At 36.4% G+C, this 27651-nt stretch overlaps 1 protein-coding gene across 1 annotated transcript; it reads left to right on the plus strand.

Moving 5' to 3' along the window:
* Positions 1–5269: 5269 nt before the first annotated feature.
* Positions 5270–26506, plus strand: ATP3 (gamma subunit of Mt ATP synthase). Its single transcript, XM_011625270.3, has 9 exons — positions 5270–5461; positions 6722–6765; positions 6891–7043; positions 12611–12724; positions 20622–20749; positions 23041–23163; positions 23264–23383; positions 25415–25536; positions 26155–26506. The coding sequence occupies exons 1-9, from the start codon at positions 5367–5369 to the stop codon at positions 26222–26224; spliced, it is 969 nt and encodes a 322-aa protein (XP_011623572.1). The 5' UTR covers positions 5270–5366; the 3' UTR covers positions 26225–26506.
* The last annotated feature ends 1145 nt before the right edge of the window (positions 26507–27651 follow it).

A 27651-nucleotide genomic window follows, 5' to 3' on the forward strand; every position in this document is an offset into this window, starting at 1 on the left:
CGAACTTCGAGCAACCAAGGTTTTCTTCAGCACCCATCCTAGCATTATCGTGAGCTTCCTCAGCGAGAAATACAAACTTCAGTGAGCATCCATCCTCATGGAGAAAGATAGAGAGAGAGAGAGAGAGAGAGAGAGCTTTTGCGAGCATTTGGGCACGAAAGGGGTTTTTTTTGCTGAAAAAAGGGGAGAACGGCTTGCATACTGATGATTTAGATGGCTTTTATCCCCGCCGTTGGTCGCACCTCCTACCTATACGCGAAAGATTGTATGCAAGCTTTTTCCTATATATATATATATATATATATATATATATATGTGATGAGATGTAAGCCCAACGATTCAGATAGAATTTGGGCCGATCTGACGGTAATAATTGTATATTTTTTCTATAAATCTAAATCACTTGAAATTTTACTTCTCATCAAGTCATACTAAATAAAACTATTAACAACATTATTAGTACACTATAAATTAACTAAAATACCCCTATATATTTTAGGGATATTTTGATCCATTTAATTTTTATGAATTAATTTTTTAAATATTTTATTAGGTGTGTCTATTTTTTAAGATTAGAAGTTCAAAATATTTTTATTAGATTCTCATATTTTTGATGAACACACACTCCAAATTTCAGATCATTCTGATTTGTAAAAAAAAAAATGAAAAATGAAACATTATCGGACAACTGTGATCATGCGATGAACTTTAGACGGTGATGAATATAGGCAAAATCACTCTTCATTTTTGCCTATAGAGATTACGTAGTGTATATATATATATATATATATATATATATATATATATATATATATATATATATATATATATATATATATATATATATATATATATATATATATATATATATATATATATATATATATATATATATATATCATTAAGCAATGACAAATTTGAAATTTTCACAAAAGTACAATGACATTTTTTAAGTTAAAGTCCTGAAATTTTATTTGTAAAGTGTCGTTGTCTTTTAGTTAAAATTTCAATTTTACCCCTTATGGAGATGACAAAATATCTTATGTCTTGTAGTAATATTTACAAAATTACCTCACAAAGGTAACATATTTAACAACATAGACTACAGAATTAATAAATCCACCCTTCACAACTCTCTCTATCTTGAACCTTTGTAATTTGAAAGGTTGTGAAAGTTATAATATCCATATATATATATATATATATATATATATATACTATTTGTTTGCATTTAAATCTAGAATGTTTATATTTATTGCTTGTAGAGGGGTGATTTTCATATACTGCATTATATATGAAATACTACATTTTGTTTACATCCTTTTGTTCCACGTCTTTAGATTCATATATGATGTGCTGACAAACTATTTGAATATATATTTTCTGTTTGTGTTTGTTTGTTATTTTGTTTAATTTGTAATTTTTAAATTTATTACTTGTAGAAGAGGGTTTTTTTGTGGAGTGTGTTAATTATAAGATACTACATTATTTTTTCATATTTCACTTTATTGCTGGTATTTGGATTCATATTCGATGTTTTAACAAACTAATTGAATCAATGTAATGATACAACAATTAGGTACGGGTAATTTGTATATAAATCTATCTAGTTTTCGTATGGTTTCAGTATTACGAGTTACGGGTATTAATGATTTGTTTATCAATATATTATGTGTCCATGTGTTCGTTAATTTGTTCCTATGAGCTTGTCTTTGGTTTTAGTGGCTCTAGTTTGATGGCTCTGTTTTTCTTCTAACAATGGTTATGAGAGAGCTATGTGCAAAAGAGAGAGAGTTGTTGGTGCCTCCCCACAATTTTACTTGCAGAGAGGGATGCGGCTGAGAGAGAGAGAGAAGGGTCACAAGGGCTATAGGATTTAAGCGGATTATATAAAAATTATATAAATTATTTCCCCATGTTAATACGTGTAGTTTCATTTTACCATGTATTGGGCCATTTTATGGTAAAAAAGTATTTTATTTGTATATGCATTTGAACGAATCAAACATATGAAACACAATTTACATACGTAAATATTTATTGGGGAATATTTACATGTGAACCAATCATACTCAAAAATTTACCTAGGCAAAAAATATTAGTTAAAATTTATCAATGCAAGGGTTACTTTTTAAATTCCGTTTCTATGGGGTACCGAAGAAAATTTCCCAGAATTCCTAAATTGCTCCATTGGAATACAAAATTTTGTATTCTAGAGTTAGACGAGATGAGCATGGAGTAACTTTACTTGGGCTGAATTGCTATGGGTTGGATGAGGTTTATATGAGTCTTTAATAGTGTAAAAGTAAGGCGCACCCTCTAAAACTTGTTTGGAGAAATATTTGAAGTATGGGAAACTTTATGATAGCTTAAAAATATTTTTTCACCCCTAGTTAGGAAATTTAAATTTTCCAAAAGTGATACACATCGATTAGGTTTATAAATATTTGAAGTTTTTTTAATATGGACAATCCAAATAACTTGTTACAAGATGTACTATTTTTTGGGCTTGAAATTTTGTTTTTTTCATATACACAAATCTTGAGGCGGAAATGAGAAATTGAAGGATTCTCCAATTTTAGAAAACGGTCTTTTGGAGGAATTTTTAGGTGCAGCTTACTTCAATAACATAATGTTGCAACCTTATATAAACTTTTTCCAATTACTAAAGGAAAATTATTTCATACGACGGTGACTGTATTTCTATATTTGGAGTCGTCGAGGTACAAAGCATCGATCTTCAAGATGGATGCAAATAGGTGGTCCATCTAAAATTAATTGAAACTAACGGTCCAAATGTTTTCTTCATATAATTGTTATTGTAATTTTCAAAATTTATTTATTTATTAATATTCATGATCTCCACGTTAGAGATTATATGTCCTTAAAAATTAAGTCTAAAAATCCATCTCAAAAATAGATTTTTAAGGACTCATTTCTACATGGATTCCTAGAAACCGTGTCCATTACTAAAAGGACATGGTTTCTATGCGGCCGGCCTGTATATTGTAGAAATGTGGGCTTGACAATATATATATATATATTTTAAATATAATTTGATCTTAAGTTTTACAGAATATATAATCTTTAACATGAAGATAATATGAATTTTTTAAAAACTAGAAATAATAATTATATTAAAAAAACATTTAGACCGTTAGTTACAATTGTTTTTAAATGGACGACTTATTTGCATCCATCTTTAAGATAGATGCTTTATACATCTGAACTGCATATTATAGAAATGCAATCCAACGCATAAAACAATTTTCTTTACTAAAATGCCTCTTAATTTTAAAACTTTTTTAGGTACCGTTAGGAAAGTCAAAGACAAACCTTGTAGCGTTAATGAGGTATAATGGGTCTCGGTTCTCGAGTACCAAAGAGAGCTCCACTTGAGTATAAATTGATTTGCAAAGGCTCTCCAAGGATTCGTCTCTCTCTTGTATGTATCATCTTTTTATGAGTATTTTTTAGAGAAAAATACAAAAACACCTTAAGATTACATTTTTTATGTAACTTACCCCCAATTTAATTTTTTCTCACTTTTTTCCCTAAAATAAACTTTCTATGCAAATACCCACCAAAGGAAAATTTCAATTTTTAGATGGAAATGCCCTTCTTGTACACAAAAATCATTTTGGCCTGATTTAACGTTGACTTTTGGACCCCAATAGTACATTGTTGGAGCGCACGTGACAGTGGTGGCGCCCACAAATGCATGATCGTCCTTTATACAATGCCGGACTCTTGGAATCCCATAACATTTACTGTCGGACCGTCATTTGCAATTGCCGAACCGCACTTTACACAGTGCCGGAGTCCTATTGCTGGACCGCACTTTACACAGTATCGGAGCTCTATTGCTTGGGAGCCCCTATTTTGGTGGGATAGAGGAGAGAGAGGTGTGGGTAAGGTAAAAGTAAGAGAGGGTAGTTTAAACATTTTTTTTATTTTTTATTAGGGAGTATTTACATAGAAAATGTATTTTGGGAAAAAAATGATAGAAAAAGTTAGGTTGGGGTAAGCATAGAAAGTGTAGTCTTGAGGTTATAAATTTTTTTTTTATCCTTCCTCTATGAACCTTAATTTAGGGCTCTAATATATGAAATTTTGAAGTCCTAATTTTCAGTTGTATGCATCTTAACATAGGCTTTTTTTTTTTTTTGTTATATTTCATCTCAACTCTTTCATCCTCTAGCAAAATTTTCTAACCCTAATTTTTAAAACCCCAATTTACAGCATTATATCATCTAAAATTGATTTTATCCCAATTTTACCGTTTAAAACTTCTCCTCCCATACCAATTTTTTTTTAGGATCCGGCTTCTATTGCCAAGCCCTAGAAATGTGGGCCTATTAATAAATCTATTTTTTAGATGGATTTTTGGACTTAATTTTTAAAGATATGTAATATCTAACATGGAGATCGTGGATATGAAAAAATAAGTAAATTTTAAAAACTATAGATAAGAATTCTAGTAAGAAAACATTTGGACCATTAGTTTCCATTGTTTTTAGATGAAACACCAACTTGCATCCCTTTTTAAGATGGATGCTTTACACTTTTTGGGCCACACATGTAGTCAAGCGATATAGCCCGCATGAAACAATTTTCTTTATCTTTTTTATCCTTAATTTACTGTAGTATTTTTTCAATTTTATTAAAAAAAAAATATATGGTTGTAAATTAAGGATAAAACAAAATCCGGCCATATTTTATCTAGCCCTATTATGAAATCTTGTGTATAGTTTTGCACTAATTGCTTTAAAAACTTCCTAATGAGTTAACATCTAAGGTAAAAGTTTATATAATGTTGCAACTTTAAAATGTAGAATTAAAGATGTATTTCAAAAATCCATTAGAAAAGGCTGTTTTAATGTTGAAAAATCTTCTAATTGATCATCTCGACATCAAAATGTATGAATATGAAAAAAAGAAGGAGATTTTGAATCCTAAAAATAATGCATCTTACAACACGTTATCTAGATTTTCTATTTTTAAGATTTTCATATGTTTATAGATTTCTTTGATTTTAACTATTTTTGGAGTTTAAAATTTTATAATTAAAAATAAAAATAAATTATCAAATAATTTAATAATTTTTTACACTCAATTACATGGTAAAATTTGGAGGTGCGCCTTAATTGGATTGTTTAAAGTTGCAACCTTATAGAAACCGCACCCAATATCTAGTATAGCTCTATGGAGAGTAAACGAAGCTGCTAGGTCAAACGGAATAATATGTGCTCGATGCTACAATTAGCGAACGCAAAATAAACGGGGCCCTGAAGGCCTCCCTCTCTCTCTCTATCTCTCTCTCTCTCTCTAGGCTGCATCTCTGCATCTTTTCGATTGAAGCGAACATGGCGATGGCGTCGTTCAGAAGAGAGGGACAACGTCTCTCTTCAATGCTTTACTCCCACTCCATTAACGCCCTCAAATCAGGGGTTTCTTCGCAGTGAGTTTCCCATTTATCATCTGTGTAGACTTCTTTTATCAGACTGTTGATTGTGTTGTAATTTTTTTTTGTGGAAAATAATTTTTTCTTCTGCTTTGATGTGTTTAACAGTGGGTATCAATCTATGTTGAAATGATTGATCAATCAAGATGTTTTGAGAAGGATTTGTAGACTGGAATGAGTCGGGGTTCTCCTGATGTGGTTTCTATGGGTCATCCAAATTTTTATTATCATATAAATACAATAAAATATTATTTCTTTATTGTGTCGAGCTTTGTGAGTGTTTGATCTATGGAAAACCCTCATTTTTATTGGATGTAAAATGCATGTTATCTACAATGTGTAGTTCCCCACTTGGGTATGTGAATTTATCTATTATTTCAGTTTTTTTTAATAATTGAGAAATATTGATCGATATCTACTTGGTGACCTGGGTTGACTGATTAGTGTATTTGGGCATTAATGGAAGAAAGCTGGTTTTCATTATAAGGAGACTGGAGCTTCATGGGAGAATTCAAACTAGTTTTTCCATACCATCTGTTTTTTTGGTTCATTTTCTCAGGTTTTGGAGGGATCAGTTTTTGATTTATACTTTAGATTTGGATACTAGGCCCTTAAAATCCTATACTTGAAGTTACAAAGTATGGGAAAATGGAGACGAACTCTTATATGAGTGGGCGAGGAAGTCAAGTGCAATTTAGTGGTAGTGGACATGGTTTTGAACCAGGAGGTTGAAGTTTCTCGAAAAAGTGAATCACAATTTCACCCGTAACATCACACCATAAAGTTTCTTATGATATGGATTCCTATTACAAACTTGAACGGTGTAGGGATAATAAAATGGGTCTTTTGAATTTTCTATTTTAGACGAACATGTGGGCAATGGGATGTGTTGTTACATCAATATTGTCTTGGTGTTGCCGTATTAATAGAAAAAAATTATCTGTGATGATTTACTGCTGAAAGGTGCATGCTTTGCTCTAGTGATTTAATTGTTGAGGATCAGTTTGTCTTTGAAATATAATTTTCATGGATGGATTTTAAACGTTGATATAGATGTGTACCCACAGATTTTAGTTTCTATAGAAGCATAATTGCATAGCACGTATTGTACATGGATATTTTACTTTCCATGTACTGCTTAGGTAGTAAATTAAAAAGAAATTTTTTGCACTATTAGCCAATTTTCACTTTGTGTTCTCTCTCTCATCCTCACTTCATGCCTTTTCTAATTCGTACTCGTTAAAATTGGGTGTACAGGGAGTTAGCCCCTGTTGGAGCACGTTCAATTTCCACTCAAATTGGTAAGCTTCCATTTACTTCAGTACTGTAAATTCTATTACTAGCAAGACTCAACCTGTTTAATAATGTTTAAAGAGTATGGTATCAACAACTATGGATCTCATTGGTGACTGTATGTTTGTGTCAGTGAGAAACCGAATGAAAAGTGTTAAGAACATTCAAAAGATTACGAAGGCTATGAAGATGGTTGCAGCCTCAAAGCTTCGAGCTATTCAAACAAAGGCGGAAAAGTCACGGGGCCTTTGGCAACCATTTACAGCACTTCTTGGGGATTATCCAAGTATGTACCATTTGTTATAACTTATGATACTGCAAGAGAATGATCATATGTTTGCTAGTGTTATCAGCTATCAATTGAATTGCGCATTTTAGTTAATCGTGTTATTTGTCAAAAAATTATCTCTTAAGTAATTGTTGTAATTGATACGTGAGTGAATATCATAAGATTATCCTTGATGGATTGCATTTAAATTTATAGTTTTATCTTTCATGGATATGTTAGCACTCATTTTGATTCGTTCATTGCAAATTTGACTTCTTTTCCTGGCATGTCTTGTCATGCCTCTAATTTGTGAGTCCTACAATATTCTTTAGAATATTTCATCTCTTCTGATTGCTTCTGTGGCTTGTTGTGCAAGATACATTCACTGATTAGAAATCATCCACATTTTTTTGTGTATGTCTATGTATGATACATAAGTATAGAACTCAAATGTGGAACTCTATCAAATTTTCTACAATGGGGGAGATGGTTCAGAAATTGGTGCTTTCAGTCATACCTTATGTAAACTTCTATACAAATACAATGTTAACAGTTCTCAAAAAAAATTGGTGCTTGCATGAATTTTTGAAGTATGATATAGTTTGAGCAGTAGGAGAATGAGACATCTAGGGAGCTACAATGAAAAGTCTATTGGGGAATTTGATGATAATGTCATAGGAAAACATATGGGAGGTATTTTGACTTTAAAATGTGAATAAATCAAGGGAGAAAATGCAGACCATGTTGATTAACTAGTGACGTGGAGAACATTGGGTAAATCTAGAAATTTTATTATTATTATTATTACTATTATTTTGGGGTTTGGTGGTGGGGGGGGGGTTGTGTGATGGGGGAAGATGGGTTAAGTGTGAGTGAAACATAGTTGAAGTGTGTCTAAATCTGGGAAACGTGATCACACTAGTCATTGAAATTTGTTTCTCATGAATTTGACTTCCGATTGTGTTGAGTGTTGATTCATGCTTTCATACACTTACGGTGCATAAATTGTAGTATAATGTAATGTATATTGTCCCATTTGTATTTGAATTCAGCGAATGCCAAGTAATTTGTTTTTATATCCTTAATTGACTTACTATAAATAACTATGAAAGTTAGAAGTAAACCACATATAAATATTGGCTCCAAATCAAAGGTTGGAATCCCAAGTCATCAAAACTGTAATGTCAAGTTAGTTTAAAAAAAAAAAAAATGTAATGTCAAGTGATGGTTGCCAAACACCATCCTTTATCGAAAAATATGTGACTTCATTGGATTCTCTTCATGTGTAGGGTAAGGAGATTCTTGTGTTTGCTAATAATGTGAACAACTTCTATTGCTTGGCGCTGGCCGACCAAATCCATCCACTCATGGGTTTGCCTTACGGGTGATGGAATAGCATGTATGCTTTGAAATGTGCGGTTTTTCTTGTTTATATGTCTTTGAGCCTCAACTTTGACAGAGGAGAGCTGTTGGGAATTATATATGGCCATGTCTTTCATTTCTTCATATTTTGCAAAGGAGAGCTTAGCTATCGCAGCATATCTTTTTTGGAAACAATCTACCGCAACATTCTTATATGTAATAATCAATCGGTATTCGAGTGGGAGTCGTCCAATCCAACCGATTGATGCCAAAAATGAGGATGTGTGCATATGCAGGCAGACCAATGTATGTAGATGTGCAATTTTTGTAATGGACCCACATGAGTAATTTTTTGTAGTGATTATTGCTTAAGTAATTGTTTTTATCACCCTCCATTCCCACTGTTAACATGGGATCGAGGACTTAGGCAATACATTACCATATCAGATTTGTTGAAACACTTCTAATGACAACATAATGTCAAAGAGAATTTCAACGACACGATTCTTGTTTACATTGATATTTGGGTTTGTAAATTTGAAAAAATTTAAACGTATTGTTCAATGGAATTCACTCCCACATTACAATACTATGGACAAGTGAACTTTAGAAACCTCAAATCTTAATCACAGCGGATCGCGATCGCATTTAGTAAAGAATCCGCCTTGTTCATATATGAAACGTGTTTCCTAAAAGTTAGACATCCCTTTAACTTACCATGTACGGACCTCTTTCCCCCAACCACAGATCTTTGAGCCTACCTTGTTTCAGGCTTCCACTCCTAATCCCGAAGCTCTTGTCGTCGCTCCCATTCCCGGTAACTATGATAAAAAATACACAGGCCTCTGCTTCATTGGAGTCGCATATCGCAATGGTGCTGGAAAAATTTTGGGCATGCAACCCCACCCTGGCCAATCACAAGTTTCCTTTAGCACTTTCTTCAAAGCTAAGTTTTGGCTCACGTACTTCAGGGGGTAGTGAGCACCCATGGCACCCACCATGAAGGATGGATATTTCTGACGTATACTGTTCTCGAAACCTCAGACCTGTTATTGTCCAAGTTGTTGAAGGAATGACCTGAAAAATCCTTGCCCACATGCCATATAATTTTGCTAGAGGGAAACTTACAATTCAACATATCGGAACCTCTCCTGAAATAAGGTGTCTTTCAAAACCTACAAGTCATCTCAATTTTCTCATATTCCCTACAACAATCCCCTCCGTTCATCTTTTCTTGAAGTCATTTTTTTTTACCTTACAATGCCCATATTTTTAGAATATTTACCAAGTCCCAAGCCCATCTAGGTGTCTTTTTATCTATTTCTTTCTCTCCTCACTCTTTCTTTATGTTCTCTCGCTCATCCCCCGTCTCCCCCCATCCTTTCCTCCTCTTTTCCCTTTTTCTTTCTTCCTTGTGCAGTAGAGGCTGTGTGAGCTTTTTTTGTATCCAGAAAAAGGTGAGTATTTGGAGCTATATCCTTGTTTTCTGGTTCAGAGGCTGAAGAAACAAAAGGAAGAGAAGAAAATCTTTCTATGGAGTGAACCTGGACAGGTTTTGGGAAAAGAAGAAAAACCAGGAAGAGAAAAAGTGAGGAGACGAAAAGGATGATAAAAAGAGGAGGTAGAAAAAAAAGAAGAGGAGGAAGGGTTTGGTAGTATTCCTAGTTGGGGTTGTGGGTGTTTACTGCTACTTTTTGTTGCTTTAATCATAATTTCTTCTCCCTCTACTGTCTTGCCCTGTTTTCTTTGCTTAGCAAACATAGCTCTACAGTGATCATTGCTTTGCAGGGCATGGGAATTCAGTCGTAACCCATATTCAAAGATTTTACTGGAAGTGGTGAATATGTTTTAGAGCTCAGACAACATATATAGAATAGCAGAGGGTTTGAGAGTCAAGGGTAAAGGCATTGCTCATATTAGGTATGAATAGTTCGTGAGAAGTTTCTTCTAAATTCTGATTATAAAAATTCTTTCATCGAGTACATGGGGTTCCCTGTTCTAATTTTGGAAGACCAGTTGAAGATTTCAATGATGATATGCTTTTGTTAAGCTTACAAAAGGGATGGAGCCTAAAGAAACTGAAAATGAAGAGAGAGAAACATATCAGGAAGACTGAAGAGATGGAACTGATTTGTTAAGTAGGAACCATGAAATCTATAGTTTGAGGGAGAAGAAGATACCACTGGTGCTAGCACTTTCTGTGTAGTTTCACAGGAGATGGATATTTTGCAGAGAGGGAAACACAAATCCTTTCGGAGAACTAAAGGAAGAAGAATGGGTTCAATATGAAATTTATGATATTGATTATTGAACCAGAGTAGACTTGTGAGCTTGATAATATCAGCGCAGTTGATTCCCATACAGAGATGCCAAATTCTATAAAAACCTCAGAAAATTCAAATTTGGGAGATGAAAAGCGGCCCTTAACCCTGAAATTTTGCAAATTTCTAAACCCTATTGAAATCAAACTAAAGGGCATTTTGAGTCAAATAAAAATCGATTTTGTGGAAAATTGTACGGAGCGGCTCCGTTTTAGGGTAAATGAAAAAATTGAGGCTGCTTGTAGGGCTTTACAATTGGAGTTGGTTTCTAAGACCTTAGTTTGGGACAGGTTTGCTATGAAAAGTTTTCATTTATATTATAACAAATTAATGGGTGGTGCAAATTAACATGGTATTCTTCTAATGAGTCATGAGGCCCTTGTTGGTTACAAATGAAGGTTGTAGTTGTTGCCTAAATAGGAGGTAACTGTTTGGCTCTTTCTGTGGAATTTGATGAAGTGGTTTTGAATCTAATTTGTATGAGAGAGGTCTTATGGCTGTGTAATCAGATTGGATTTGGAGGGCTCTTCGTTTTGGCTTGAAAGGGAAACTCTTCAGCAGATTCGGGGGATGTCTTTTGGTGTATTTTAAAAATAAAAATAAAAAATGCCAAATGTCATAGATATATTTTCTGAAATTTTGTATTCTATGGGTACTTTACAAAATTTTGAATGTATGAGGGGTGTTTCCAAAATTTTTATTAATATATTGAATTCAAGGCGCGGCTGTGGGGAGGGGGGGAGGATTTGATTTTAGTCACTTTGGTTTGGGGCCTGAAGTCGAAGACTTCAGCCGTTCTGGCCCAAAGCAAAGCTATCTGAAAACATGGGTCAAGGGTCTAAAACTTGAAGCTCGGTGGTCAAGAGTTTAACCTTGAACTTTGTTCCTTCTAAACAAGCTAAACTTTTTGCACAGAAAAAGAAATGAAAAAATGAAGGAAATTGAAACCCTGAGGCATTCAATTACAAATATAATTTGGATAAATATTTTACACTTCGTACAAATACCATGTTATGTACTCCAGTACTCGGATCCAACATCTACCTTCTATGCTTTTGCATGGATGTCGGAGGATGAGTTGTTTTTCAGTTTTAATGCCGCTCATGTTTAAAGTGGGACCAGTCTCTCTTCACCACCATCAATGGAAAAATATGGAAGGTGAATATTCAGAGTTGTATTCTTCCCCTTTTAAGGCCACCCTTGTTTTAAGCAGGAAGAGTTATTCATCTCTAGTTATGCGTAGTATACAGTCTCACATGAATAGGTTAGGAAAAAAACATCGAGCATCCAAGATCTATTTGCTTCCTTAACTTGATGGACATGTGATTAGCATTATTCATCCAAGCAGATATAGTTGGGGTTGAAAAAAATTACTAGCTTCTTTAATACAGTTTCCTTCCCATTATTTCGATGTGTCTCTTAGTTTTAATTTGAGCAGAATGGCGTACCATGATTCTTGTAGCCGACCTAAATTAATTGGGAAAAGGCTTTAAAGAAGATGATGATGATGTCTCTTAGTTTTAATTTCTTAACCTTGTTCTGAATTTTTTAGATATTTGTTTCTGAATTGCTAACATTTTTCACAAATATTGTTATGCATTTTTTTTGTGTGTGTGTGCTTGTGTGCGCATGTGCGTTTGTGTGTTTGTTTGCATGTGTGTGCGTGTCAATATGTAAATCCAGACGCTTCATATAAATTGACGATGCATGTTGAAGATTACTTGTGCAACCTGATTTCTCCCTCTCGGATGTATTCATTTTCTTTGTTGGATTAAATCATGGTTTCTATGTGCCTTGAGTTTGCACGGTGTTTCTAACTGGATCACTTTATTGTTGTCTATCTTTTTCCCACTCTATTAATATTGAATTGACGTTGTTTTATTTGATGCTTTCTAATTCCAGGCATTGATGTGAAGAAGAATGTTATTGTTACTATTTCCTCTGATAAAGGTCTTTGTGGTGGTATCAACTCTACTTCTGTCAAGATGAGCAAGGGTTTCCGCAAGCTGAATTCTGGTAAGATTTAGAACATCTCTTCTTAGAAGTAGAGATGAAGTGTTGGTTAAATTTGTTGATGAATAAATTGGAAGAGGTGCATTCAAGGTGGTTTAATAAATTGTTAGAAAATTTGTGAATAAAGAAAATCTCCCCAAGAACTTTTGTGTGGAGTAATTGTAGGCTACTGTTTGATGTCAATATCGGCTTGATTGGTGGATTAAGAATTTGGTACTTTCAACAACTTAAGTTGGTTCTATGGACATTTATTTCTAAAAAAACTACTCTAAGACGACGTGTGTTAATACCAAATTATGCAGTTGTTTTCTATTAATGGTTGGCCTAACAATCCATGAAATAGATCAGATGATTAGAACAGATCATTGACAGTTAGAACCAAGGTTTGAAAATTTGGCGTTCCGGATCAAGAATCGTTGATGCAATCTGTTTCCCTCCATATATCGGGAACCGGCCAGGTCCCCCTTGAACTTGTCAGATATCTGACAAAACCGGCCGATTTTGGTCTGAACAGGAATGAGGAAACTTGGTAAGTGCATTTTTGAATTTTTTTTTCCAGTGCACTTTTGAAATTTTGTTTTAAAACGAGGGACAACAGCCCGTAGTTTTAATCTCAATAAGATTTTATCTTTATGTGGGCCCTACCTTACACATTAATGAGTGACAACTGATTGTAGCCCCACCTTTTAACTCGCGCGTGCAATTGAGGATCGATTCTGGCCTTTTATGAAGGCTTTGCATACTCGAAATTTTTGATGTGGGACAAATCTTTGTTCCCACCACGATGGTGTGACTAAATGGGGCATCTATAGGTGTTTAATAGGGTGGGTAGAAGAGTAAATTTTTAAGTAAATATACAGGTGTTTAAATAGGGTGGGTAGAAGAGTAAATTTTTAAGTAAATATACAGGTGTTTAAATAGGGTGGGTAGATGAATAAATTTTGAGGTAAATAATGAAATATAGTAAGTTTGTCAAAATTTTTTTTTTGAGGTCAATGACAGTAACTCATTTAAGCATAAATTTATGCCTCTACGGGTGTTTAATAGGGTGGGTAGAAGAGTAAATTTTTAAGTAAATATACAAGTGTTTAAATAGGGTGGGTAGAAGAATAAATTTTGAGGTAAATAATGAAATATAGTAAGTTTGTCAATTTTTTTTTTTTGAGGTCAATAACAGTAACTCATTTAAGCATAAATTTATTTTTTTCTTTTATTTCATGAAAACAGGATTACAAATTCATATTTGAGCCATAGGCAAACTTTATTTTATTTATTAATTTATTTATATTAAAATTTATAATGTATTATTTTTTTTATAGTTGTGCATAAGATTTTTTTAAATTAGATGATATTATAAGATAGTTTAAATTTATTCTTATTTGTATAGTAAAATAATTATAAAATATAATAATTGCAATTTTAGTATATAATATTATAGTTGGTTAGGTTGTGATAATATATGGAAGTGTTTTTTAGTATTTTTTTTGAAGCATGTTTAATTTAGTATCATAATATTATATTATAATTAATTATTATATAGACATCCAGACAGGGAAACATTGTCTCAATATTCATGTATTTTTGCACAATAATGAAAATACATAATATAACAACCCCAAACATTTTTCGAAACTCAAAAAAACATTATTTTTAGGGATTTTTAGTGATTTTTTGAAGCCAAAACCGACCGATTCTCCAATCCGGATCGTCGATCCGACACGATTTTTGAATTGACCAATCCGGGTCACCAATCCATTTTTTTAAACCTTGGTTTGAACTGTGTCTATCCTATATTTACGTGAGAATGACCACTTTGTGCATAAGCCAAAGGTTAGGACTGTTTCCAGCCCACCCCTCCTGAGACCTTGCTTAGGTGGGACCAGCACCGGGTATGGCCCTTTTTTTTTATTATATTTTTTTGGGGTGGGGGTTAGGGTGTATTTGATTTTGGGACTTATGTTCTATCCTAAGGGAATATGGTTTTCATGTTAAAAAGGTCACCTTTTTTATCTTTACAGCCCTCCACATTTACTTGTGGGGTGTGTTGTTCGATTGAAATAGATAGGGAATATGTGTTCATTTGATATCAGCAAGTGGAACCTTTTCCCTTCATTTTGTTTTGAAGAATGTTCACTTATATATAAAATAAAGTAACGAGTTACAGTAGAAAACAGAAGATGGCATCCCACAAATTGGGTGCTCAGTACACAAAAGTAGATACGAAGAGAGAAAGGGGGGAAGAGATAACAGAGAAAAGAAAGAAAAAGAAGGGAGAAAATGGTGGCTTCATAACATAGCCAAAAAGCAGAAAATTAAAAACAAATTCTTCAGAGTGCTGGAGTATCTTCATGGTGTGCTTTGAGTCTTCCAGCGTTGCTGACCTTGCTGCTGAAGCAAGCTAGGGCCAAAAGAGTGAAGGCTAAAGAGGAGAGATGTAGCATTGAGAGGATGAGAGAGATATGAAAGAGGTTTAGAAATAAAGGGAGAACATCAGAGAGGAATAATTGAGAGAGAGATGAATGTTAAGGGGCAACGGGGAAAGATGATGAGTATCAACATGACTGAAATCCCCAAAAAGAAACTTTTATGTTGTCAATTTCCTTATGTAATTTTCTAAAGAGATAGGGTAGAGAGAGGGGACAGGAATGAGGGATGAAGAGAGGGAGAGAGAGAGGATTAGAGAGAAATCAGTCTTCAAAACTGAGCCTGATGAGGAAAGAAGCTTTGATGTGTGTGTTGAATTTGGAGCTATCTTCTGATAGAGCTTCAATATCCTTAGTGGGCTTGCTGCAAGAGGTATTGTTGGGGGTGGGGGGGTTGTTGGTGTGAAAGGGAGAAGGGGTGGAGGTAGGTATAGAGGGGTTTGAAGAGAGAGAAAATTCCTCAGAGAAGGGTTTTGAAAACCAGAAAGAAAAGACGGAAGAGAGTGGCGAAGGGTACGAAAACAACACGAGCTACTATGTAGATTACCTATTTCCTCAATTGTCAATATATAATTTTTTTCCCCTCTTTCTTTTCTTCTTACTTCTTTTTTTTTTTTCTCATCTCAGTCCCCACCCCTTTTTTTTTCTCTCTGATATTTCTGCTGTAGACATAGGGGATGAGAGAGGGACAAGAGGTAGAGGTAGACAGATAAGGGAGATGGGATTGAGGAGGGGGTTAAGGGATAGAAATAGAGAAAAAAGGTTGGAGAAAGGGTACAAAGTGAGAGAGAGAGAGAGAGAGAGAGAGAGAGAGAGAGAGAGACGATAAGATAGAGGAACGGGGATTAAAAATTTCGAGCATACCTGGACACAGAAAGGTGAGTGAGCTCAAAGGTTGGTGTTAAGAGAAAATGAGGGTGGGGAAGGTGCTGTGGGCTTCATCCTTGGCAAGGTGATCAGCAGCTTCATTGGTCCCTCGAAGAATGTGGTTGAAGCGGCACGTCGCTGCAGATTAGGTGGATGTAATCAAAAGTGGAATTTAGTCGCCACGTTGGTATTGCGAGGTTGGGTGCCCAGCTGATCACATCGCTAGAGTCACTTCGACTTGAATTTCTGAGTACAGAGAGCTGTAGTGGATCATCTTCTTTAGGCCTTACAACAAGGCCAGGGCTTCAATGTTTGTGGAGTCAGTAGCACCCAGTGGCCCAGAAAATTGGAATTGGCAAAGAGTGCCCCCATATCTAGAGGGGCCGGGATTGCCTAAGGAAGCACGATCTGTGTTTAGTTTTAGGGTACCCCATGGGGGGCGACACCAAGAGGCTCTAATGGTGGTGAAGGGGACCGAGATAACAACAAGCTTTGCCAATTACCTTTGAGATAGGAGATGGGGATACAAGAAAAAGAGGGGATGGAGGAAGCCCTGAAAGAGATGAGGGATAAGAGGGATTCAGAAATGGACAGGGGCATTTGGCTACCCCGCAAAAAATCCTCGCCTTTCTCTCTAGCCACATGGACCAGAAGAGGGCAGCAATTGCAATGTATCAAAGCTTAATACCGTTGGAAGGATAAGGAGGGGAAGTGAAGACTAGAAGAAGTCCTCTTGGGACCAACTGAGGTGTGACCCAAAAGAGGCCAAAAAGATGAAGGATTTTGGACCATAGAACAGAGATGAAGGGGCCATGAATAAAAGGATGGGGTGTATTCTCCTCCTTTTGGAGGCAAATGATGCATCTATTGGGAAGAGAGATGCATCTCTTTTGAAGTTGGTCAAGAGTTAGAACTCTGCCTCGGCGAAGGGTCCACAGAAAGGCCGAGACCTTATGAGGTATGGGGAAGGACCAACTTTTGTTAAGAAGGGGAGATGGGTTCAAGGGGGGAAGGAGAGAACCATAAAAGGAGACTGTAAAAATACCTGAGGGGTTGTGGAACCAAATGAGGGAATCTTCTCTGAGGGAAAAACAGAGTTTAGAAGATGGAGAAGAGAGTTGAGAGTAGGGGGTCTAGGATAGAGAAGTTCCTATGTGATCGACATAGTGGGCGATGAGTGCATCTTGATTAGCAGCACGAAGGAAACGAGGGAAGAGTAAATCAAGAGTTTGATCACCTAGCCAGAGTTCTTTCCAGTATCTAGTCCTAAGACCATTACCTAGTTTGAATCTGAAGAAGCTTTTGAAAGTAGATTTGACTGACGAGATGGATCTCCAAGCCCTAGAGGCTCAGAACAAAGGGAAGCGGGGAAGCCACCCATTCTCTTCGATTCCATATCTAGCATGGATGATGGATTTCCACAAAAGAGGATCAGGGGAGGCATATTTCCACCACCATTTCCCTATAAGGGAAAGGTTCATAGTCCTAAGTCTCTTAAACCCTAGACCACCAATATTTTTTGGAGTGCAAATGATTTCCGAAGAAACCAAATGGAATCTATGATCCCTAGAGGTTCCAATCCAAAGGAAATCTCTCATGAGCTTCTTTAGCCGATTAGCAACCAAGGCTGGAATAGGGAAAAGGGACATTTGGAACACAGGAATGTAGGCCAAAGTGCCATTGATGAGAGTAATTCTACCTCCAAGAGAGAGGAACCTACCCTTCCAATTTGCGAATTTCAATAAGAATTTTTTCATAATAGTATCCTAAAGGTGTTTGCTAGGTTTCTTAAACATAGCGGAAGACCCAAGTTGGTAGAGGGGAGGGATTCAATGGCACACCCATGGTGTTGGGCTAGGTTTGAAGCCTCAGAGTCACTGACCCTAACACCTAACAATTTGGTCTTGGTCATATTAACCTTCATCCCAGTGGCAAGCTCAAAACATATAAGGAAACGCCAGAGATTATCCAGCTGGGTGGGCTCGGCATCGCAAAAGATGAGTGTCATCTGCGTAAAGTAAGTGAGAAAGAATGGGACCTGAAGGAGAGGTGAGGAAGCCCCTAAGAAGGCCCTAGTCATAGATCCTAGAGATGGATCTAGTAAAGAGTTCCCCAATGGGGGTAAACAAAAAAGCCGAGAGGTGGTCTCCCTACCTGAGACCACAAGAGTCCGAGAAGAAGCCCATCGGGGAGCCATTGATAAGGACAGAAAAGTGGGGGTTGGAAATGCAAGCCTTGATTTAGGATCTCCACTTGATTCCAAACCCTATATGCGACTGAATTTCGTCCAAGGTACTCCAATCAACACGATCGTAGGCTTTTTCCCAATCAAGCTTGATAATTGAGCCTTTTTCCCCAGATAAGAATTTGGAATGGATGGCTTCATGGGCTGCTAGTGCCCATCGAGGATTTGTCTATTAGCCACAAAAGCTGATTGGGTATAGGGGAAATAACAGAGTGTAACACCTTTTGAAAGCGAGAGGCCAGGACCGTAGCAAGAATTTTGTAAGAGGAATTAAGAAGGCTAATAGGTCTGAAATCTCTGAGTTTTTCAGCCCCTTCAATCTTAGGGATAAGGGCGATAAATGTACAAGTAAGGGTAGAGTTCAAACAACCTCTATGGAAGAATTCCAAGCAGAAAGCAAGAATGTCGGGTTTTAGGGTATCCCAAAAATCTTGAAATATGGCGACTGGAAAACTGTCAGGGCCAGTGGCTTTATCCCGACCAAGGTCCAAAATGGCCTTATGGATCTCCTCCTTAGAGAAAGGTCTTTCTAGCCAAATGGCATCCTCACTGGACAAGGAAAGGAAAGAGATGCTACCTAGAGAAGGCTTAGGAGAGGATGGCAGGGAGAAGAGGTTTTTTAAAGTGTTTGACTATAAGCCTATTGATCAGGTCAGGTTGGGAGAAGATGCGATTTCCTACACTAAGTTGAGTAATGGTGTTTCCTCTCCTCCTGACACTAGCAGTTTTATGGAAAAGGCTGTATTTTGGTCCCTGACCTTGAGCCATTTAATTCTGGACCTTTGAAACCAAAAGGTCTCTTCCTGCTTACAAAGAAGAAACATATTTTCCCTAGTAGACACCTTGTCTAGAAGCTCCTGGGGAGAGAGAGATCTCGATTCTTCCAGAACATTGAGGGATTGGATAAGGGTCGATTGGGCTAGAATGAAGTCCATAAAATTGCCTGGAATGGATCGGCTCCACTGTTTAATGGAGGCCTTCAAAAGTTTGAGTTTTTTGATAGGCAAAACCTTGCCCACCCAAAAACATTAAAAGATGACCCCCAGTTCCTAAAGAGCTGGTGAAGGCCGGTTCTTTTAACCAAAAAAGTTCAAATCTAAAAGGTTGATTAACAGGGGCGAGAGGGCTAGCATCAAGGATAATTGGTTTGTGGTTAGAGGTAATCTTAGGGAGGGCAAAAGCATGAGAGCTTGGGAATTTGGTTTCCCAGGAATTAGAGATCAGAAATCTATCGATTTTGGTCATGACTGGTACGACAGCATGGTTGGACTAGGTGTAAGCAGCCCCAAAAAGTGGAATGTTCAGCAAGGGGATACTGTCAATAAAATCTGAGAATGCTCTCATGGAGGCCGTGATGCTACCACTGGAGCTCTTCTCATGAACCCATCTAATGACATTAAAAATCACTCCCCAGGGGTTAGGGGACATCAGAGGTGGGCATTTCAGATAGGAGCTCAGGCCAAAAGTCCTGTCTAGCGGTCGGGCAATTGGGATCGTAGATAATGGAGGCTTTAAGCAGGATATTATCAAAGACTCTTCAAAAAAGGACATTAACCGAAAACCATGAATGGAGGATTGGAGCAGAGTTGGGTTCCAAAGCACCCAAACTCCTCAAGATGCCCCCTGAGAGTCTTTAGCGACCCAATTGCAGGGGGGTCCTACCCCAAATGTCCCTAATGAGAGGTAAATTTGGAGCAGGGAGCTTAGTTTCAACCAAACCAAGGATAAGAGGGAAATGGGAAGAGACTAAAGAGCGCATGGCTCGTGCTTGGTATGGCTACAAAGCCCTCTAGTATTCCCACACCTAATCTTCATCTGGGGGAATTAGGATGGCGGTATTAGTTCCTCCTAGACCTACGCATTTTAGGGCTAGTGGGTAGGGAAGCCACCAGGGGAGAAAGCTTGGAAGATGATGCAGACAAGCTATGGTTAATATTGGAAAACATATTTGCTAACGTTCTACAACCTTTAGGATTGGGGGAGGGAGCACTTATCTGAGAGGCACCGGCATTTTCTTTGAGGGAGTTATGTTCCCGTCGAACAGTAACCCCATTGATTGAACCGTGGCTTTTTTCCCCTTCATTTTACCATTTGAATATTATACTTTTTTCTTTGTAACATGCTGAAAACCTAGTTCAATTCTTTAAATTGTTGCAATACAAATAGGCATACTCATGCATTTAAACACACTAATTATAGTCACATGGATCGTCTTCCAGATTGTTACTTAGCATATGACTCTAACTTCACATGTGGCACAATTAACAGATCAATTTCCTTTTGGCTTTTAAGGATACTAGCTGATGATGCTTATTTTTTCTTTTGTATTTATGGTAATCTGGAAATCAATTTTTTTTGTTGTCAGGCCCAGATAAGGAAGTAAAATATGTCGTTTTGGGGGAAAAGGCAAAGGCCCAATTAGTGCGTGACTCCAAGAAGGACATAGAGATTTCCATTACTGAGTTGCAGAAGAACCCTTTTAATTATACACAGGTCATATAATTATTATTGCTTCGCATTTCTTAGAGTTATTTGTTAAAGGTGCCCATGGCACTTTCTTTTCTCTATGGGCAATCAAGTGTTCCATTTTCATGAAAGCCTCTCTCACTCTCTCTCCTTTTTTTTTTTCTTCAGAAAAATAAAAAATTGAAATCAATAAAGAAAACTTTGTCCTTGCGGACGACATTGACAGCCAGTTATGTCAAAGGAAAAAGATTAAAAAGAGAAACAAACTGTGAAATACTATTTTGGAAGTGGAATTTTCACTTGTGGAAAATATTTCGACGCCTTTTCTAGAGGAACACAAAGTGAAAAAAATGCAGACAGCTTTATCTTAGAATGTAACTTATTGGTATCGACCGTGGTGGTAGATGTTTGCCCAACAAAACTAAGATGATTAAGTTTGTTTGCTTGATCTTTCAGTGTTTATGAGTGGATGTCAAGACTGTTCGTACAATATCCATGGATAAGATTGGATATTGTGGATAGCGCAATCTCGAGAATAGATTCCATTGAATTTGTGTTTCATCTCTTGTTGGTGCCTGATAAGGTCCTTTTATCCATGGTATTTGGTGTTTGATTTTGGAAACTGTTTCTTGAAGTCTCTTGGGATGTGACACTTCGGATGAAATTGTTTGGATTTTTCACGGAAGTGAAAATTTGGAAATCCTGGAACCTTTTGTCAATGGTAATGTTAAATTCTTAAGGCATGATAATTTTATCTTTTTACACCATTTAAATTTCACTAGTAAATTTAAGTCTTAACAACAGCGAGAAATAGGCCTCTTTGCAGATGTGGTACTTTTGGTTGATATTATAAAGCGCAATTGAGCTCAATTTCTGCCTTAGCTGGGTAGCTCATGTAATATGTTCGTTGCATTCATTGATTGGTCCATTCTGGTATTCTTTTAAATATTAAAAAATACTAGTTGTTATACATACACGTAATACTTAACACGTTTAAAACATTCTGCAATGGTTAAGAAATGAGTTAATTTACTGTTCAATCAAATAAGAAATTGAAGGTGGATTTAGGATTATAGTTTAGCATTTCTATGAGTGTAATTGTTTTTCATACTGAAGGTGCGTATATAATGTTAAATTTTATTTTATGTTGATAAACTATACTTATAAAACATTTTTCCTTTTTTTGCATCAACTTGCTTCACAGTGAACCACAGGATGTAAATGGTGGTGGGTGGGGAGGGGGTATTAGAAAGAAAACGAAACCATCAAACTAATGGTCTGATCCAATAAAAAGGTCCCTAGTACTATGTCCAGCATGTGCTATTGAATCTGCTCTGACATTGGCCATTTGTGGCAAATGCTATAAAGTGAATGGCTGCTCACAACAATCATCATAAATCCTTTCTCTATAATTTTTGTGAGTTTCCAAGGGGCACCATCCCCTTGAGCCCAACAAAACGACAACAACAAAACGACATATTTGTCACCTTTGACCATTTTCATCAAGTCCTTTGCATGGAAACCTCTGAATTCTTTTGTAGCAAGGCCCCAAAAAATGATCATATCTCTTACTTTATTTCTTACAATACCGGCTCTTGAAAACTTCTCAAATATCTATTTGTTCCCCTCTAACCATGAATCCCTTTGAATGGCAACAACGCTGAGTTTCCACAAGGTTCTACCTTTTCTGTAAATAGGCAGTATCTCCAACTTGCAAGCACCTCCATAGTTTAAAACAATTTATTAAGTGTCACTTTTTTATTTTATGTTTTCCTATTTTCATGAATTTCCCTTCTTTTTCTTGAAAATTTCAGTTGTTTTTAATTGGCTTAGCGCACAAATTTCTTATTTTTGTTTTTTTTTTTATTTACTAAAGCATTAATGTTTTTGACTTGTGCCCTTCGACATGACCCGGCATGTATTCTTATGGGGTCATGAGAGACTGAGCCAGCATATGTGGATATTAAAGAATGATTAAGGTAGGTTTGTAATCAACTCCAAAATATTAAGTCAACATTTATCAAAAAAAAAAAAAAATTCCAAAATATTTATGCTGAAGAACACTGGCCCCAAACTAACCGAACTGGTGAACAGAAGGATAACATTTTGAACTTATGAAAACAATTAAAATATCATTTGAAACAAAATCTTTTGATAGGAAAGGTACCCTACGAACCATAACACACCATGTATAAGACCACTTCAAAAAGAAAACTGTACTATGAATTAGTTACCCTAGTTTCTTGGTGATTCGCCCAACTTGTAATTGGTCCCTTCCATCATTTCATCATTGGTTCATAATGATGTGTTTCTTTCAGGTCTCTGTCCTTGCTGATGATATTTTGAAGAATGTTGAGTACGATGCTTTGAGGATTGTCTTCAACAAATTTCATTCTGTTGTTTCATTTGTTCCAACTGTGACCACAGTGTTATCCCCTGAGGTATAGGGTCACTCTTTTGGGTGCTAGTAATAATCTTAAAAGTAAATATAGAAAACCCATTCACCAATTTTGTAGTTTGCTTTGTCATGAATGGGTACAGGTTGTGGAGAGAGAATCTGAAACTGGTGGAAAGCTCGGTGACCTGGATTCTTATGAGATCGAGGGGGGTGAGACAAAAGCTGAAGTGCTTCAGAATCTAACAGAGTTCCAATTTGCTTGTGTGAGTCTCTATTTTATGTACTTTTATTGTCTATTCTACTCATATACGTATTGCTTTTTCATGTCTTTATTTACTACTTATTGTAAGAGTCCGTGAATGTTTGTCTAGATAGTGAGATTAAGTTGACTTTCTGATGAGACTATTTCCTGATAAAATTGAGATTTTGGACATTAGTTTAGCAGTGTTGGCTTTGAACTGGATTAGGAGTCACATTGCCCATGCATCTCTTCCATGATTTCTTTTGGGAATTTGCTTCAACTAAAAAAAGAGCAGAGGACTTGTTGCTAACTTGAAACTGTGGGGTTGTTCTCGATTGGAAAAAAGAAGACGATCGCCGGACCCGTTGGATTGACCTGAAATCAAGTATTAAGTCATTCATTATCCTTTTGGTTCAAATTCTAGGTTTTCTTGTGAAAACGATATCACTTACTTCCCTAGAAATAGCCCATAATAACCAAGAGTTGTTGTTACAGTTTAACAGTTTAAAAAAAAAAAGAAAAATACAAGAGTTGTTGAAGACTTATCAATTAAGGCAATTCTTCTATTGGAAACCAAAACCCTAAACAAACATCGAAGAGTCATGGGTGATTACCAGGGCACATTTGGTAATGGGAAGCTGGGGAATCCCTAAAACATGGAAGTTTGACTTCCCTAGGAGCTTGTTGATATTTGGAAGTTTTGGAATACTTGTTTGATATCCTGTTTGGAAGTTCTCGAATATAGAGATTAAGCTTTACAGTGAATTAGCAGAGAGAGAGAGAGAGAGAGAGAGAGAGAGAGAGAGAGAGAGAGAGAGAGAGAGAGAGAGAGAGAGAGAGGTAGGTAGGTACGGTTAGAGAAAGAGAGAAGGTGCGCAGTTTTAGAGAGAGGGCACATTTAGAGAAAGGAGTTAGCGAGAGAGGGCATAGTTAGAGAGACTAAGAGAGGGTTTTCAGAGAAAACTGTTAGAAAGGAGTGAGAGAGATAAAGGGCATATTTTGAGAGAGAATGGCATTAGAGAGAGAAAAGGCTCATTAGAGATAGGACATAGAGAGAGAGGATACAGTTAGAAGAGGAATGAGTTAGAGAGAGAGGGCACCGTTAGAGAATTAGGGAGAGAAAGGGCATGGCTAGAGAGAGAGTGGAGCTAGAGTGACTTTGAGAGGGAAAGGGCATGGTTGGAGAGAGAGACTACGGTTAGATAGAGAGGAGTTAGAGAGAGAAAGCACACAATTAGAGAGAGAAAGGAGTTATAGGGAGAATGGGCATGTTTTGGGAGAGGAGTTATAGAGAATACATTTAGAGAGAGTTAGAGAGAAATGGCATGGTTAGAGAGAATTTAGATGAGGAACATGGTTTATAGAGAGATAAGTTAGAGGGAGTTAGTGAGAGAGGACATGGGAAGCCAAAAAAAAAAAAGTTAAAAAGGTGAGAGGCTAACTTCCTGACAAACACGATCAGCAAACTTCCATAAGGGGATGGAAGCTACAGGTTATCATTTTCTGAGAACCTAGAGCTTCCGAAAGCCAGTTCCCTGTAGCACTTCTTGTTAACAAATGAGGAAGTGCTATGGCATGTGTCCCCAAGGATTTCTTGTAGTGTAGGAGGCAAACAAGGAATTTCCTCCAAAGAAACTGGAAAGTCTTGTTTTCCATGATTTGTAACTTCTGCTGAGTCCTCCCCAAGTTAAGGGAACAATGATTAGAGCTAGCCACCCCTCCTGTCTAATTTCTAAAGAGCCAAAGAGCCCATCATCTTAGAAAATTGATGATCTACATCCCATTTTACAATGGCATTTCTTATTTTCGTAGACTATCACTATCCTGCATGCAATATATGCAAAATGAATGATTTATACTTCATGGTGTTCACCTATTATCATTGACCAACTTTCTTTGAAGCTGTCCATGTCGCGATCGAGAGAGAGAGAGAGAGAGAGAGAGAGAGAGAGAGAAGAGTTTATAACTCCCATAAAAATCCGGAAACCCTCTATATATTTGAAGTAACTTTTAATAGTTTAGTCAAATCTCCTACTGAAATGGGTTTTGGCAGGTTTTGTTCAATGCTTGTATGGAGAACGCATGCAGTGAGCAGGGCGCAAGGATGTCTGCCATGGACAGCTCTAGCAGGAATGCTGGAGAGATGCTTGATCGTCTGACTCTCACTTACAACAGGTCTCTCTCTCTCTCTCTCTCTCTCTGACAGACACACAGGCACACACTAATCTATTTCCACAATCAAACTACATGCAAACGTAATCAGGCATAATAACTATCCATTATGGATGTGCATGCTATACTTCTGCACGTGTTCTTTTTATAGAAAAGTATATAATAAGACTATTTATCTTTGGTATAAGGAGGTCATAATTCTTTTGACTACTGGAAGTGAATCCGGCGGTTAAATATATACCAATGACAAGGATCAAAGTTTCAAAGAAATTTTGTGAACTTTTTTACACACCCCAAGCTGTCAAATTTCACATATGATGGGTAGGTTTAATTGTGACGTCCTTTTAACAAAAATGGACAGTATTATAGTACACAGTCTCTACTTATATTTTAAGCATAATAAGAAATGTCTGATTTCCTGAAATGATATACTAGACATATTGGTCCCACTTAGCATTTTACTAGATTAAGCTTTCTCCCCTCCTTTTCTCTATGAAACAAAATAAAGCTTGAGGTACGGAAAAGAAACTTAAATCTCTATCTCTTTGCCATTATAAAATAAATAAAACGTCATTATAATGCTCAAAGACAAAACAAACCATCTATTTCGTTACCTTGCAGGACCCGTCAAGCGTCGATCACTACAGAGCTGATAGAGATCATTTCAGGAGCATCTGCGCTAACTGGTTAAGAAAGCTCCTCTTCGTTTACCCCCTTGTTTTGTTTCCCAAAGATGAACATCTTAATAAATTCTCCGCATTTCGTTTTGGGAGTGTCGGGGACGTACAATGCTTCTCTTTTCGATCATCGGAAAATTTATGTTTTGCTCAGCGTCTTCTGGAATTTCATTTAAAAAAATTGGGGCTGTCCTGCCTGTTGGATAAATCTGTATGGCATGCCAAGTAAATTCTGAGAGAAACTATTTGGGTTCCTTTTTTTTAATGCAATATTGGTAATAAATGGGTTTAGTTTCTGTTGGTAGAGTGCTCATAAATTTTTTGCCTATAGTGTGCTCTCGCAGGTGTATAGTGTATGCATATTCCCCCAAGCGAAATAACAACATAACAGTAATGTTTTATCCAAAATTTGGGATTCATTTTAGAGTCACCATATAACCTTATGAAAAAAGGAAATGAGTTTGAGTTTTTATACAGATCCAGGCATAAAAATTTTCAGTCTATTCAATCTCAGGGGACTCTTTTTTTGGCCACATATACTCCTTTTTTTGCCCCCTTTTTTACTAAGTTGGTTCTAGATTAAGGAGGTTGCATGCCCAAAAATTGGAGTAGGAAAATACTTTTTAGATATGGATGGGGTTTCTATGAGTCCGCCAACTTATGAGGGCCCCACTAAAATTCATTTTAGATGATTTTTTTTTTTTTTTTTCTAATTTTGTTTTGTAGGTTCATCATATAGGCCAAATGACCATAAATATGAAAAGAAAAATAAACTTTTAAAGTTAAAAAAATAATATTTTAGTTTTTTTGTATGCACCGTCGATATCATATTTCTGGACAACAATTTTCCATCAGATATATTTTCCATATGGATCACGTACCAATAGGAACACAATCTTTCAGAAAGCAGTAAAAACTTCAACTGCGCGTCACTTCGACCTAGGTCAAGAAGCGACATGATGATAACACTCGTGTAAATGGAGTAAGGGAAGTCAAAATACCAACGTATTTTTTTTGGTTTCATGTTTCTTTAACTTGAGCCATGATAGAATTGGAAGTCTAAACATCACGTGGTCGCACTAACCACCTTGATCACCTACCCATTCCAAACACCCTAATTAGGGCTGTCAGTCTGGTGGGGTTAGGTTGACCCAACTTGGGCTTGGGTTTGCGATTTGACTTTTGAAGGCCATTGGTTGGGTCTGGGTCTAGGTCTAGGTGTATGGGTATTAGATTTGGGTCAGGATGGGTTCAGGTTTAGCCATGATCGAATTGTTTTAGGTCAAAATCTAGCATAGATTGATTTGGGTCAAGATGGGTCCAGGTTTAGCCGTGACTTAATTGTTTTGGGTCAAAATCTAGTATAGACTATTTACCTTTGATACAAAGTGGTTATATTAATTATGACAATTGGATGTGAAATTTGGGTGTTACAATTATT

The sequence above is a fragment of the Amborella trichopoda genome, chromosome 10 (assembly GCF_054954075.1).
Source record: "Amborella trichopoda isolate Santa Cruz 75 chromosome 10, AtrichopodaSantaCruz75HAP2 v2.0, whole genome shotgun sequence".
NCBI classification, from domain to species: domain Eukaryota; kingdom Viridiplantae; phylum Streptophyta; class Magnoliopsida; order Amborellales; family Amborellaceae; genus Amborella; species Amborella trichopoda.

What these genes read in the sequence shown, in the direction of transcription:
- ATP3 (XM_011625270.3), top strand. Translation starts at nt 5,367, where the DNA reads ATGGCGATGGCGTCGTTCAGAAGAGAGGGACAACGTCTCTCTTCAATG. An exon ending in CCACAGTGTTATCCCCTGAG is followed by an intron (nt 23,164 to 23,263) that starts GTATAGGGTCAC and finishes GAATGGGTACAG; the next exon opens with GTTGTGGAGAGAGAATCTGA. An exon ending in CTGACTCTCACTTACAACAG is followed by an intron (nt 25,537 to 26,154) that starts GTCTCTCTCTCT and finishes GTTACCTTGCAG; the next exon opens with GACCCGTCAAGCGTCGATCA.